This window comes from Medicago truncatula, chromosome 7, assembly GCF_003473485.1.
Source record: "Medicago truncatula cultivar Jemalong A17 chromosome 7, MtrunA17r5.0-ANR, whole genome shotgun sequence".
Classification (NCBI taxonomy): Eukaryota; Viridiplantae; Streptophyta; class Magnoliopsida; order Fabales; family Fabaceae; genus Medicago; species Medicago truncatula.
Window position 1 is genome coordinate 4,090,573 of NC_053048.1, and position 13,803 is coordinate 4,104,375.

Below are 13,803 nucleotides of genomic sequence, written 5' to 3' on the forward strand. Positions count from 1 at the left end.
GAATTTCATCCTTAGGGATATGGATAACAAGGCTATCAGGAATGATATCAGACAAATTATCAACAATTTGGTTTAGAGATTCAGTGGTACCTTCCTTCTCTATGTACATATTTTTCCCCTATGTACATATTATGGACAATTTTCTCCATTACTGAAGGAGGTGCATATGTTATTTAGAGGTCGAGTTACCAATTTGCTTCTTGGCAATCTGAGGATGTTTCAACTGCTGCTTCTGTTTACCAAATTCCCTATCTTTCTGATCCTGCTTGGAACCAATTTTCTTACATTGTTGGATGGAATGGCCTAGGAACTTACAATGAGTGCAGGAAGGTGGCTACCTTTCATATTGAACCTCTATCAGGAATACATATCCCTCTCTTTCCACAATAATAAAGTCAAACAATTTACCAGACATATCAATATCCACCAAAATTCTAGCATAGATACCAGACAACCTGGATTTAATAGCATCATCAATGATAAGGGGAGTTCCCACACCAGAAGAAATTTCAAAAAGTGTTTGTTTCCTCCAATATTCTTGAGGCAAGTGCATCCACCTAACCCAAACTTGGGTGTGAGTTTGTATCTGAGAGTGGTGGTTAAAATGTTGCGATCAACAAAAAAATCTTAAGATGCCAGGTTTGAGATTGATAACCCCTTGTGCTAGAATCTTTCTCATATCCTCTAGTGAGTGAAATTGAAACTCAAAACAACCTCTTCCAAGTGGAGTAACAAACCAGCTGCTCAAGTATGGCCAAAGGTTTTGCAGTTTGAGTGATTAAGGGTGCATCGTTTTTTTGCAGAGTGATTCTTCCATGAAGGTTGGCATTACAGTCCCTAATTCTGGCCTCATAATCTTCCTGTGATGGTTTGCTTCTAACAAAGTCACCAATAATAGTTCTAGGAGGAATAGGTTTTACTTGCGATTTTGATGAAGCAGACACCGCCTGAGAAATTTTTTTCCCAAATTCCGCCGTCGCCACAGTCTCCGGCGGATCAAGAAAATTCCACGGCCAAATCGGAGGAGCCATTAGTAGGAGACGAAGAAGAAGCAAGCTGCAGCTAAGGAAATCACAGAACCCAAAGCATCACCGTTAAAGGGAACTTCACCAAAGAGGAGAGACGAAGCAGCACCGCCCTTAGAAGCTAGCATATCCAGATCAAGAGGGAGAAATCGGCGAGAGGGGCTAAGCAGAACACACAAAATTAGAGAAAAATCATCATCGGTGCTTCACCGAAGATTGGTTAGGTCACCGAAACAAAACAGTTACAACCCAGATAGAGAGGATTCCGGCGAGGCATGTTTTCATCGAGATATAAAACATAACGTAAGTATGATAGAGAAAATTGTAGCAAAGTTTATCATAAAATGACTGTACAAATATCATTTCTCTGTTGAATAAATTAGATGTGAAATTATCACATATAAAAAATTAAAGAGAAATATCATAACAAATAAACATGATTAAGGTGGATTCTAGGATGAGGGATCAATCAAATCCCTCACCGGTGGACCAAAAAAATAAGACCGTTAAATTTAATTAATGATCTAGATCTGCTAAGAATAAAAATGAGAGCATATACAATTCTCACACTGTATCACGGAGCCCACATCTACCCTCCTTCTCACGTACATGTTGTGATTCAATGGAAGAAACTTTTCAGATTTTACTGCAAGGTGCTTCAATAGTGCAATTTCTTGAGGGCTCTTGTAAAGTTTACGAGAAAGAATTTAATTGGTGAGTATTAGGAGTTATGTTGGCAGCAATTGCAGTTGCCCTAGCAAGAGCAGTTAACATTTATTATTATGTAGGTGAAGATATGAGGATTTATGTTGGTTGTAGTTGAACTTTGACCCTCTCACTCAACTGTGACTACTTGGTTGGAAAACCAGTACAACGTCTCAACATTCGTTCGACAATAGTTATTGGAGATTTTAGAATTAGAAATTTCAAATTTCCTCCATTGAATTGAATCACTACCATTGGAGAGGTATAGGTTAAGGTAATAGTACCATACAGTGTGGAGATTATATAAACTCTCATTTTAATTTTAACTGAACTAAATCATTAGTTATATAAGCTCAGATCAAATTTTAATCCCTCGACAATGGTTGTGGAAATAACCTGACCCTATAGAGCCATGATTTTAAAAGTGAGAGAAGAAGATATATGTGATCCAGTGTAGACGGTGTACGATATGATATGTATGATTTGATTAATCTCACGCGTCTTAGTAGTGGTCCACCGGTGAGGGATTTAATTGGCCCCTCACCCTAGATTCCACCCATGATTAATAATAAAGTAAAATAAAGCATAAGAAACTTATCAAATTTAGTTGCCGACAGGGCTCCATCAAGTCTTTACAAATCAAATTAGAGGAAACCTGTAAAACAACACACTGTTATGTAATCTGAGGCGTGACATAGTCACTGTCCTTGATGATTTTATACGCCTCATAAGCGCATATCCTCCTATGATACAACGAGTTCTTCCTCGGTATGAATCATACCCAGAGGTGATAGAACAACTCAAATTTATCTCAAAGATAACATGATATTTAATCCAGAAACTCAATAATTTTACGAGCAGAGAAAATAATTATGTACAAAGAAACATGAAGTGAGAGAGTATATAAAGGGCGTACTATGTGCATGTATTTTTTCTATACCGGCGATTACTATGTATTGTGGTAAGTTATGTGACCTTTGATTTTCAAAATAAAGGAAGGATATATCCATGAGAGAGTTGTGGTGAGTTGTTCCTTATATTAAGGAACATGAGGCATAATAATAGGGAATGAGATTTAAGCCTTTGACCATACCGTCAAGCATCAACAATTACAAAAATAATTATAAAATAAATTTGATAAATAAGACTTTGACTAAGTAAATATCACTTGATTAAATCAACAACAAATAATGAACAACATTTAATAACTTTTAAATTATACTTCATCCGTCTCAAAATATATGTCCAATTTTTGCAATGTGCATTCACTTGACTTACTTTGACAATACTTTTTAACTAATGTATAAATACAAATATTAACACGTAAGATATTGTTTGATTTGTCCCGACAAATATTTTCAAAATACTAAATTTTTATAATTTTTTATCTTGAATAATTAAAGATATTAACGGTCAAAATTGTGCATTGGCATATGTGAAGTGGTTGACTTAGACATACATTTTGAAACGGATGGAGTAATATCAACTTAGAAATACAACATTATCTACATAGCGCAAACAATGAGACAAAGTATTTACAAGATTTTTTATTTTTTTTCTAAGTGTTTACATGATAAATGGGTTAACATATAAAAAGTTGGTTGCATTCCACTCTCTTTTTATTGTTATTAAACACACAAGTTGGTCATTCAACACAAGTTAAACAACAGCTCTTCATAATTACTTTATCAAGTGGAAGAAATTGGAAGTGAAAGCTGAAAGATTATGAGTTGATCGTTAGGATGATATCCCAAATTTGATCTTTAACCATACAATTCAAGATTTTTCTTCTTACTTGGGTTTGTTCATGGGGACTCAATTTGCCATAGTGACATCTCAACTTCAAATGGAAGCAAATGCAGTAGTCAATAGTGGATTGTGGAATACATCTGATGCACACTTCAATATCTCCAATCGTTGTAGTTGGTCTAGTATATCTTGCAATGAGGCTGGAAGCATAAAAGAAATCAATATATATTTTGCAATTTCGGTGGGCTAAGTCCATATAGAGCTTGCTCTGGCTTTAAACGGGGCCCCCGCAAGTGGGCGGTGGGATTGATCCCCTCGGATTAGTCGATTCTTGGATCGGATACCGAGTTTTAAAAAAAAAAAATATATATATATATATATTTTGCAACAAGGACATGGGTGATTCAATTTGGAAAACTCAACCTGTCTCTTTTCCACAATTTAGAAAGACTTGCTGTCATTGGAATTGGTCTACGAGGGAGTATCCCAAAAGAAATTGGTCTTCTCTCAAAGCTCGCATATGTCGATTTGAATAGCAATTCTCTTGTAGGTGAGTTACCTTCTTCACTAGGAAATCTTAAAAGATTAGAGTACGTTGATATCTCTTTTAACAATATTCAAGGTTCTATTCCTTCTTCACTAGGAAATCTCACACAACTAAAGTTCTTATACATCTCTAACAACTACATTCAAGGTTTCATTCCTCTTGAGTTAGGGTTCTTGAATATATCTAAAAAAATGAGATCTATCTCATAACCGTCTCGGTAGAAACTTGCCTATTTCCCTTACAAATCTCACACAATTACAATACATTGACATCTCTAACAATTTTCTCAATGGTACACTTCCTTCCGGTTGGTTTCCATTGACAGATTATTATGAAACTTGACCTCAGTGACAACCTCATTAGTGGCAAAATTCCCTCTCAGTTTGGAAATTTTTACAACCTTAATTTAAGCAATATATAATAATCTCTCTGGAATGGTACCCCAATCTCTTTGTGATATCTCTTATTTGGACATTTCCAATAATTGTTTGAAGGGTCCCATTCCACATTGGAGAAAAAGGATTAACATTGTTAAAGGAGTTGCATCTGCTCTATCATATCTTCATCATGATTTCACCTTTCCAATAGTGCATAGAGATGTATCTACTAGCAATATCTTTCTAAACTCGGAATGGCAGCCTAGTGTTTCTGACTTTGGTATAGCTCGACTCCTTCAATGTGATTCATCCAATCGAACAATAGTTGCTGGAACTATTGGATATATAGCTCCTGGTAAATTATTTATTGCATTAACTTTTTATCGTTCTCTTTATTTTATTCCAGATCTTTAAGAGACATAACAAACTATTCATAATCCACACAAATAACATACATGTTCAATAGTTTTTAACACTAACGTCATAAAATTCTACTCCTAATTCCCCCCTAAATATATGGTCTCTTTAAAAATAAATTCTCTTTTTTAATTGTTAAGTATATAAATCCACTGATTATTTTTTATGATATATGTGAAAGAAGAGAAGGGACATTCTACTAATTTTCAACTATTTTAATTTTCTTTACAATCCTTCAACTTGCTCGATGTGATTTGGTCAATGCAGAGCTCGCCTATACTATGGTTGTAAGTGAAAAGTGTGATGTATATAGTTTTGGGGTAATGGCACTTGAAATTTTATTGGGAAGACATCCTGAGGAAATATTGTCATCACTTCAATTAACATCAACTCAAGACATCAAACTACGTGAAGTACTAGACAAACGTCTCCAACGTCCAAATAATGAGATGGTTTCACTTCACATTATTCAGGTTGCTGTCGTAGCATTTGCATGTTTAAACCTAAGCCTGTCCTCTCGACCAACAATGAAATGTGTGTCACAAAGTTTTTCCACTCAGATTATACCATTAAGCATTCCTTTGAGTGAATTTTCAGCGCATCAACACACGAGTCAAGAACTCCAAACATTATTTCATGTAATTTGAGTGTAATATAATTCAATGAAGACACTGTTATTCATAAAATGCCAACTTAATAGTAAGAGTTTGTTGACCTTGTAACTTTAAGGGATGAAATTCAAATTATATTAGGGACAACTATAAAGTTTCTACCTTCCCCAATTGTATTCTAAAAAATAAAGAAAATTGTCAACGTTGTTGTTAAAGGTATCTGAAATGTATGTATGTACTTGAATCAAAATTTAAGGGTTACTGCGTCAATTTTTATACAAATTGGTAGAATGCATCAATTTTTTTCTCATAATGTTTTATAAAGTATTGTCTCCAGAATAAATCAAATTTGAAAGCAGCATGTTTGGTACATTTAGACGATATCAGATTTGCTTAATCAATTTAGCAAGAAACTCCTCTTCAAAAAAAAAAATTTAGCAAGAAACTTGGCATGCACCAATTAATAAGCAACAAAAAAAGATGCACTCATTTAGTTTAGTTAGGACAATGTTGTGATGTTTTGACAGATGAATTGATAGGATTGTGCTGGAGCCTTCAGATGGCCAGTGATAGTAAGGTGTTTACTTGAATTGGATGCTTGTGAAATTCGCTCAGTTCGCTGCTATCATTATCAATTTTTTCTGCCTTCGGACTTTGTAATAGAGGTTGGTCCTCTCAATATAGAGATGTGATTTTTGCTGAAATCCTTAATGTGATTTTTTCTGAAATCCTTAACGTGATTAATATTGTATGGTACAGCTGCAATCTACAGAGGTTTGATGGTAAAACCATGTCTTGGCAAACAGCAGCCAGCAAGATTATCTCGACTGTTTTCTTAACTGATAAAATACACTCATAATTAATCTTAATCGTCTATTCGAGAGTTTGTCATTATCAAGGCTTTTAAAGTTCTTAACTTCTGCGGCATTGACGCTAAGAGAGTTACTATTATGCAAAGGATATTCAACTTGATTGCAAAATAGATGAGAGGGCTTAGATTCGATTAACAGATCTTTATTTCGTAGGTGTTTCTCTGTTAGAACTTTGCTCATTTTGATTTCTTTTTGTAATCTGTTTTAAATCCTAAGCTCATTTAAGGATTTTTTTTTTTTCTTTTCAGAATTCAGAAACTTGCTTTTGTAAGATAAAACTTGAATGTTTTGGATTCAACTGTGAAATAGGGAAATTTTGTCATCAGTCTTAATATATATCCAAATTGACAAATACAATAAATGGTTGTATGCTTTGTATATTTTGTAAATAACTAGTGTGCTGCCCATGCGACGCGCGGGTAAACTTATCATCGGCTATGGAAAACACGGCGCCACCACGACACAAGTGAAAACTAAAACAACGAAAGTTTACCTATTGACTGTCAACCCCACTATTTTTTCAATAAAATCTCTCCATAATTTCTTCTATTATTAAATCTAAATGGTGTGACACCCAACAAGAACAATTCAATTCAACCACTCCGAGATAAGGATCCACAAGATCTAGAGCCTTAAAAAACAACTCTGACATTTTGGTAGTCTTAGCTGAATAATTAAATACTTTGGCTACACACCACCCCGATTTTCAAACCCCCTTCTACATTAACATACGTTCTCTTATACAAATATTTACCTTACTCCACAATAAAGTCACAGTGTTCACTTTCTATTGGAAACAATATTGTTTGAGTAGCCAATGCGGCATGGGAGATCTGGACTTTCAATACTAGTGGGGCAATTATTTTTTTTTCTTTCCAAATAATTAAATAATATTAAATTTAATAAGAAGTTATATTAAAAAATGTTGTAGTAATTCTTCACAATTTTTTTTTTTGTAGCAACCAAAATTATAAAGAAAATAATATATTTTTCATTTGCTGAAAATGAACTAAAATTATATCATTACTAATTGTCCTAAGAACATCTCTTTCTGTATAGGTTACAAGAGATGTCAAATGCTCTAGCAGGATACCCGAGCATACGGATGGGTGAGTGTGTTGCGCTCTTTTTTGGAAGCAAGTCGCAATTGCATAGAAATTATAAAAAAAATCTATGTATTACTATATGAATAAAAATACAAACATGTGTAAATTAAAAAAAAAAATCGGTCCCCGTATTAATATACACATTAAAATATAAACACATGTATAAATTAATAAAAGCAGGTTCGCTTATATGAGTAAAAATATACACACGTGTATAAATTACAAAAAAAAATAATTCTCGTATTAATATATGAGTAACAATATAGACGGATGTATAAACATAAAAAAAATTAGATGTTTGTATTATTATATACTCTTTTATTGGTTTAAATCATTGTAGGTCTGAACTTTGAAAATTGAACCCACATAAAATGATGGTCGACATCCTAACATGTGTCATAACAGTACGTGTTTTAGTTTTCTTAAATGGTAAGTACTTATTAAAAAAAGGTGGTAATTAAAGTTTTTACAAATAAATTGGCGCAATTTTCAATACATTATTTTCATATTTGATAATTTAACATGTATGAGAGTTTTTGACATTTATTTATCAAAATTATTTTTTAATACATTATTTATCAAAATTATTTTTCGATACGTTATTTATCAAAAGTATTTTTTTAACATGTATAATTGGTAACTTTATTACACACGTTTAATAAAATAAAAAATATCATTGTTGTAATTTTTTTTAGGAGAAAAAATATCGTTGTTGTTATTAGTAAACACAATTTTGGACATCGTATTAGAAAATAATATTTAAAAAAATGAATTAAATTAACATCTTCATATATTCAAAAAAAATAGAGAATGGGAAAATAATATTACTAATGGTGTCACTAATTATAATTTTACGACTATTTGATCAAATATTTTACGACTAATAGATTTTAGCTATTTAGAAGTCTCTTGCAAGTGTGCTTGGGAAATTGGAAGACTCTTTGAGCAATTGTAATTTAGTGAGATTATAGTGAAATCTCTTGAAAGTGCAAGGGGATTGGACTACTCTTATGTTGTGGAAGAAATCAGTATAAATTGCTTGTTACTAATCTATTGCAACACAGACTTTATGTTGTGGAAGAAACCAGTATAAATTGCTTGTTACTAATCTATTGCACACAGACTTTGTGTTAGAATCTGAACCCATCACCCCCGCATCTTATAATTATTTTCTTTGAAGGTTTCTCAACTTTTATCAAGGATCACAAGTGGGTAGATGGAAGGATTTGCCAATAAAAGGGAAACAATATAATCACTAACCACTTTTCTTAATATATATGAAAATGTCAGGAATGCTTGTAAAAAGGGATAGAGGGAGTAATCTGTATTATTATTATAGGTAATACCCATATTGCCTTATATTGTATAATTAAACATAGGGGTAATTATGTAAAAGTAATGTATATTTTTTTACAAATTTAATGCTAAAACCACTTTTCATAGTATTTCTAAAGTTTGGAGGGGGTCTTATGTAACGCCCTAGTCGTTATTTATTTATTTTTAGAGTTATTTAGAGTCTTTTATGCATTTTATGAAATTATGTGTGACTTATTTGATGTGTTATTTTATTTTTATGATTTAATTTAATATAAATAGAATAAAATGAATAATAGAGTTATTTAGGAGGTTAGGGATTAATTAGAAATTAATAGAATTTAGGGGAGGTTTAATGTAATAGGAGGAGTTACACTTTAGGAATGAAAAGGAAAGAAAAAGTGAGAAACTGTTTTAACGTGAAAACAAGTGGGAGAAGAAAAAGCTAGGAAAAGGAGAAGACCAAGAGAGAAGAGCTTAGAAATTGGTTTGCTGCACTTTATCTTGCAATTCTAAGGTAAGGGTGGGATCATCTTCAATAATGATAATATATGATTTCTGAAAATTAAGCAATTTAACTGTTTTATGGTAAAATTGGGAAATTAGGGTTAATGGCAATTTTGAAGAAAATGTGTAAGATTTAGGTTTATAATGTTGTATTTGATGATTAATATGATTTCCTACTCTGTATTGTTGATGTTGATTATAATTGGATGAAGGTAGAATATAATAGATGAAGTTTTGAAAGTTCTGAATGAATGTTTGATTTGAATGAATTGTTGTTGTTGATGCTGAATTGCTGGTTCTTTTGATAACTGGTTGTATATAGGACTTGTAAACATTTCTGGAAAACGTTTTGGGTGAATTGGGGATTAAAATTGGGTTTTTGGAGTGATGAGAAGTCTGAAAATCGTAACTGTACCCTGCCCAGATGAGTGGTCGCTTAAGCGAGCCAGCCGTCGCTTAAGCGAACATTCATGTAGCTGCCCAGAAATCAGATTTTACCCGTTCGCCTAAGCGAACAGTGAGCGAACTGGTAAGCGAAAATTAAGTTTGACTCTGCCAAGAATTCGCTTAAGCGAATGGTAAGCGACCTTGTGAGCGAAAAACCATTTTTGATTCTGTTCAAAGTTCGCTCAAGCGAACCGTGAGCGACCCGTAAGCGAACTGAACCCAGACCTACTGTAAGTTGGTCGCTTAAGCGAGCTAGCCGTCGCTTAAGCGAACTGAGTGCTAGTTAGCTTTTTCTGAACCTTGCTTCACACACTAAGGGATCCTTTTGAGTATTTCTAGATGTTCCTTACAGTTTGTATAACCTTTGTATAGACTTAAAGTCCTACTTAAAATCATGATGATAATTAGTTGGTTAATTTTTATGAATTTGAATGTTGGAATGCTTGAATCAATTGGATGAACATGTTGCATTGAAAAGGTGCTGAGTCGTATGAGTACATATGCATTTGTTGTTGAGTTGTATGCAGATATACACAAGTGGAGTCAGTTGCATAAGCATAAAAACGATGAGAACTTCGGTTCTGGAACGCTTTGTCGTTCAAAACGATGGAACACGATGTTGTTCAAAACGATGTTAACGATGAGGACTCATGTCCTGATAAAAGAATGCTTTAACCATTCTATAACGATGAGAGCTTCGGCTCTGATATGGTACCACATGCATAATTGCATTTGTTGAGGAGTCTTAGAAGAGTTGTCATGTCTTGCATGAGTCTTAGAAGTGAAGTCGAGTAGTCGCATGAGTCATTGTTACTGTTGACATTGTTGTTGAATAATGAAGTTGATAATAAATGTTGTATTATGATTGTTGGATGATTATGATGATAGGGTGTTAGATTCATTATGTTATTATATATTATTATTATTGTTGGAGAATCTCACCCCTTCTGCTTGAAAATGTTGCCCTTCCTATGGGTAACTTGCAGGTGATCCTGAGTAGTAGGTGGTGGCTCACAAAGTCTAGGGCTCTGATACATGGGATGGGGTTTTATTATTTGAATTCTTTCCTATGTATCGATTTTGAATTTTAACTGATGTAGTTATTTGGTGGTTGACTTTTATGTTGAAATGGCCTTTATGCCAAGAATAATTATTGTAGACTGAATGATGATGAAAATAATCCGCCGCGAGTTTAATGATAATTTTATAAACGACGTTTGATTAAATAGATTTTATATATCCTCTATTTAGCAATTTTTAAAATGAAGAAATGTAGCATGCTCGTTATGATTACTCTGATTATTTTGTATTATTACTATTTAAGTAATTTTGGGAAACGGGGTGTTACATCTTATATCTAGGGCAGAGCGAGTAATTTTAATTAGACAAATAAAATAACGATTTAATAGGTTCTTAAGATTTTTTTCTTTCAAAAAGTTTTTTTTTTTTCAATGACAAATATTATTAATTAGTTGTTAAGTTAGATTTTTTCCTCCTTCGTTTGAATTTAAACCTCTAACTCTTAACCCATTATTTCAAACTAGTTGAGGTAGCCAACCAATTTTAAAGATATGATCCTATATTATATTTATTGAGGCTCGTAAACATTGTATTGATAAAAAATCTTACATGTTTTAACAATTTTAACTCATTAATTTATGAGTCAAAGAAAAAAACAGTCACATTATTTTATGTACCTTATTTGTTTTTTGACTAGATTATTTTTTTTGACTAAATTATTAATTAATTGACTAAATAAAATATCATAATCAGATTATGTTTGAATTACTAGAAGAACATTTATGGTGAATTCTCCTTCTCACTTATTTATTCTTTATCTCTTTCATTCTGAATCTCAAACTAAGCTCCATCTAACCAATATTTTGTTCCTTTTGATTATTGAAGAATCATAAAGGTTGATAAAACCTGTGATAGATAGAAATTTATTTTTTCGTACTAGTTTTTTTTTCCTTCCCTTTTCATCTTCTATACGATTCTTTGGAATTTAGTAGTTTTGGGACTTTACATACAATCATTCTTTAAATTTTAATTTCAATTCCTTCAAATTTATCATCACATTGGTTTACATTGAAGTATGCAAATTTTTACTCCTTTTTTTTTAATCATACTCCTTTTAGTTTTTCTTGATTCATAATTCTTTCAAGTTAATCTTTAACATTATATGGTTCAAATTCTTTCTTTGCGTTGTTATTTTTTACTTCATTTTTGTTTTTTTATAAAAACTTTATTAAGTCAAGGCTTTTGTTGAATATTTTCTTAATGATTTCTCTGATGGTCTAAATTTTTTATTGACTTGAAAAAACAGAAGATGAAAAGAATATATGCTGACAGGCCAGTGATAGATCATGCATATGTTTCCGAATATATGCACAAGTTGAAGGTAAGTTTTCAATGTTGAATTAATCAACCAAAATTTTAAGTTTTGATGAGTCTAATAGATATTTTCCCTGCAGGATCGATTTCTAAATGCTCCTCATGTGTTTCCATCGTTTATAAACATAGTGAGTAGCTATTTACATGGAGAAAAGAGTTTTGACGTTGTCATTCGAGAGGTAAATATGCTTTATTGTTTATGCCTTTTATTTTTCTTTTCTCTTGTGTGATCCTCATTATAATTATGATTTTACTTCTTCAGGTTGGTTTACTTTTTGAAGGCAATGGTGATGATCTTATCGATGAGCTTAATAATTGGTTTAGTTCTTGAAGGTCATGGTGATGATCTTATCAAGATTAATAATGTTGCAATTTTGTGCAAAGATATATGGTTCCAATATGGAGATTATCTATTGTTTTTAGATACAATTTTTATGTTTGTAATGTGCAAGATTTGATAAACATTCGTTTAAGTGGGGTTTAATCATGTATTTATCCTTTTGTTCCTTAAAAAAGAAATCATTTATCATTTTGTGAAGATTGTGTCGGAAATGATTATTGATTAAACTAATTGCTCAAAAACAATAAGTCTAAAATAAGTCCTTTCTTCCGGTTTCTTAGAAACGGTTTTGTGTCAATTTTTAACTTGAAATCACATCTCTTTATCTTTTTCTCTTTGTTTCAATATAAATAAGTGATTTTCACATAGATCTTGGTTTTTCTTCGTGATTTCATCGTTTAAGTGCGACGCTGTGTTATTTGTTGTCTTGTGCGGCGTTGATTGATTTTTTCGTCTTACTACAGTGTTCATTTGGTTCCTAAAGATTGAATATTCAATCAATGATTTAAGCGTCAACTCAGAAAATCCATAAATATTTCGGTCACTTTAATTTTATCATATTATGTGTAGGCTTTTTGCCATTATATGTTATCAACTTGGATGTTATGAGTTTGTTCACATATTCATAATTTACGTTTTTAGTGATGTTGAATGGGGTACTCTATCAATTTGATCACCATCTCTTGAATACCTGTGACAAATCATCTAAATCCTATAATATATTTGAGTTAGAAGATTTTTCCAATCTGGTCTTAACTTTGAGGGTTTCCAAAGTAACATTTTTTTTTTATGGGTAGATAGACGAAATGGCAAAGCCATTATAAACTCACACACACAAGTGGAGGTACCGGGGTTCGAACCCCGATCATGACATCCGGCCTAACAATTTCGACATTTTGCCAGTTAAACTAGGACTTCTGGATTTTCCAAAGTAACATTTAACTACAACCAACAATATCTTTTAAATAAAATGCACCACAAAGCCACTACCATAAAACAATCAAACAACTGAACAACAAGAATACACATGCAACACGCAAGATACACAAAACAAATTTGTAAATATACCACAACATTTTTTTACAGCAGCAACAACACTTCTACAGCCTACAATAACACTTCTACAACATACAAGAAAATAGAAGAAAAAAAAAACATATAGAAAATAGCAAACTTTAGTGACAGTCAGAAGTAATTATTTTAAACAAAATCCAACATAATCGTTTTTACCAAATCATAATTTTTTTTTTAATAAAGAAAAAGATTATATTAACCACCTTCACTTTGTAAAAATTATTTTAACGTCATTTGCATAAATCCATTTATAAACATCATCATTAAAAGAATAGAGATTTGGATATATATGATAGATATTTGGCAAGTGTACTAGAG

At 32.2% G+C, this 13,803-nt stretch overlaps 1 protein-coding gene across 1 annotated transcript; it reads left to right on the top strand.

Annotated features, from left to right (window-relative positions):
* Positions 1–4,460: 4,460 nt before the first annotated feature.
* On the top strand, positions 4,461–12,402 carry LOC11430305 (probable leucine-rich repeat receptor-like protein kinase At1g35710). Its single transcript, XM_024770360.1, has 5 exons — positions 4,461–4,758; positions 5,088–5,293; positions 12,004–12,078; positions 12,152–12,250; positions 12,334–12,402. The coding sequence occupies exons 1-5, from the start codon at positions 4,461–4,463 to the stop codon at positions 12,400–12,402; spliced, it is 747 nt and encodes a 248-aa protein (XP_024626128.1).
* The last annotated feature ends 1,401 nt before the right edge of the window (positions 12,403–13,803 follow it).

What these genes read in the sequence shown, in the direction of transcription:
- LOC11430305 (XM_024770360.1), top strand. Translation starts at nt 4,461, where the DNA reads ATGGTACCCCAATCTCTTTGTGATATCTCTTATTTGGACATTTCCAAT. An exon ending in TTTCACTTCACATTATTCAG is followed by an intron (nt 5,294 to 12,003) that starts GTTGCTGTCGTA and finishes TTGAAAAAACAG; the next exon opens with AAGATGAAAAGAATATATGC. An exon ending in TTGACGTTGTCATTCGAGAG is followed by an intron (nt 12,251 to 12,333) that starts GTAAATATGCTT and finishes TTACTTCTTCAG; the next exon opens with GTTGGTTTACTTTTTGAAGG.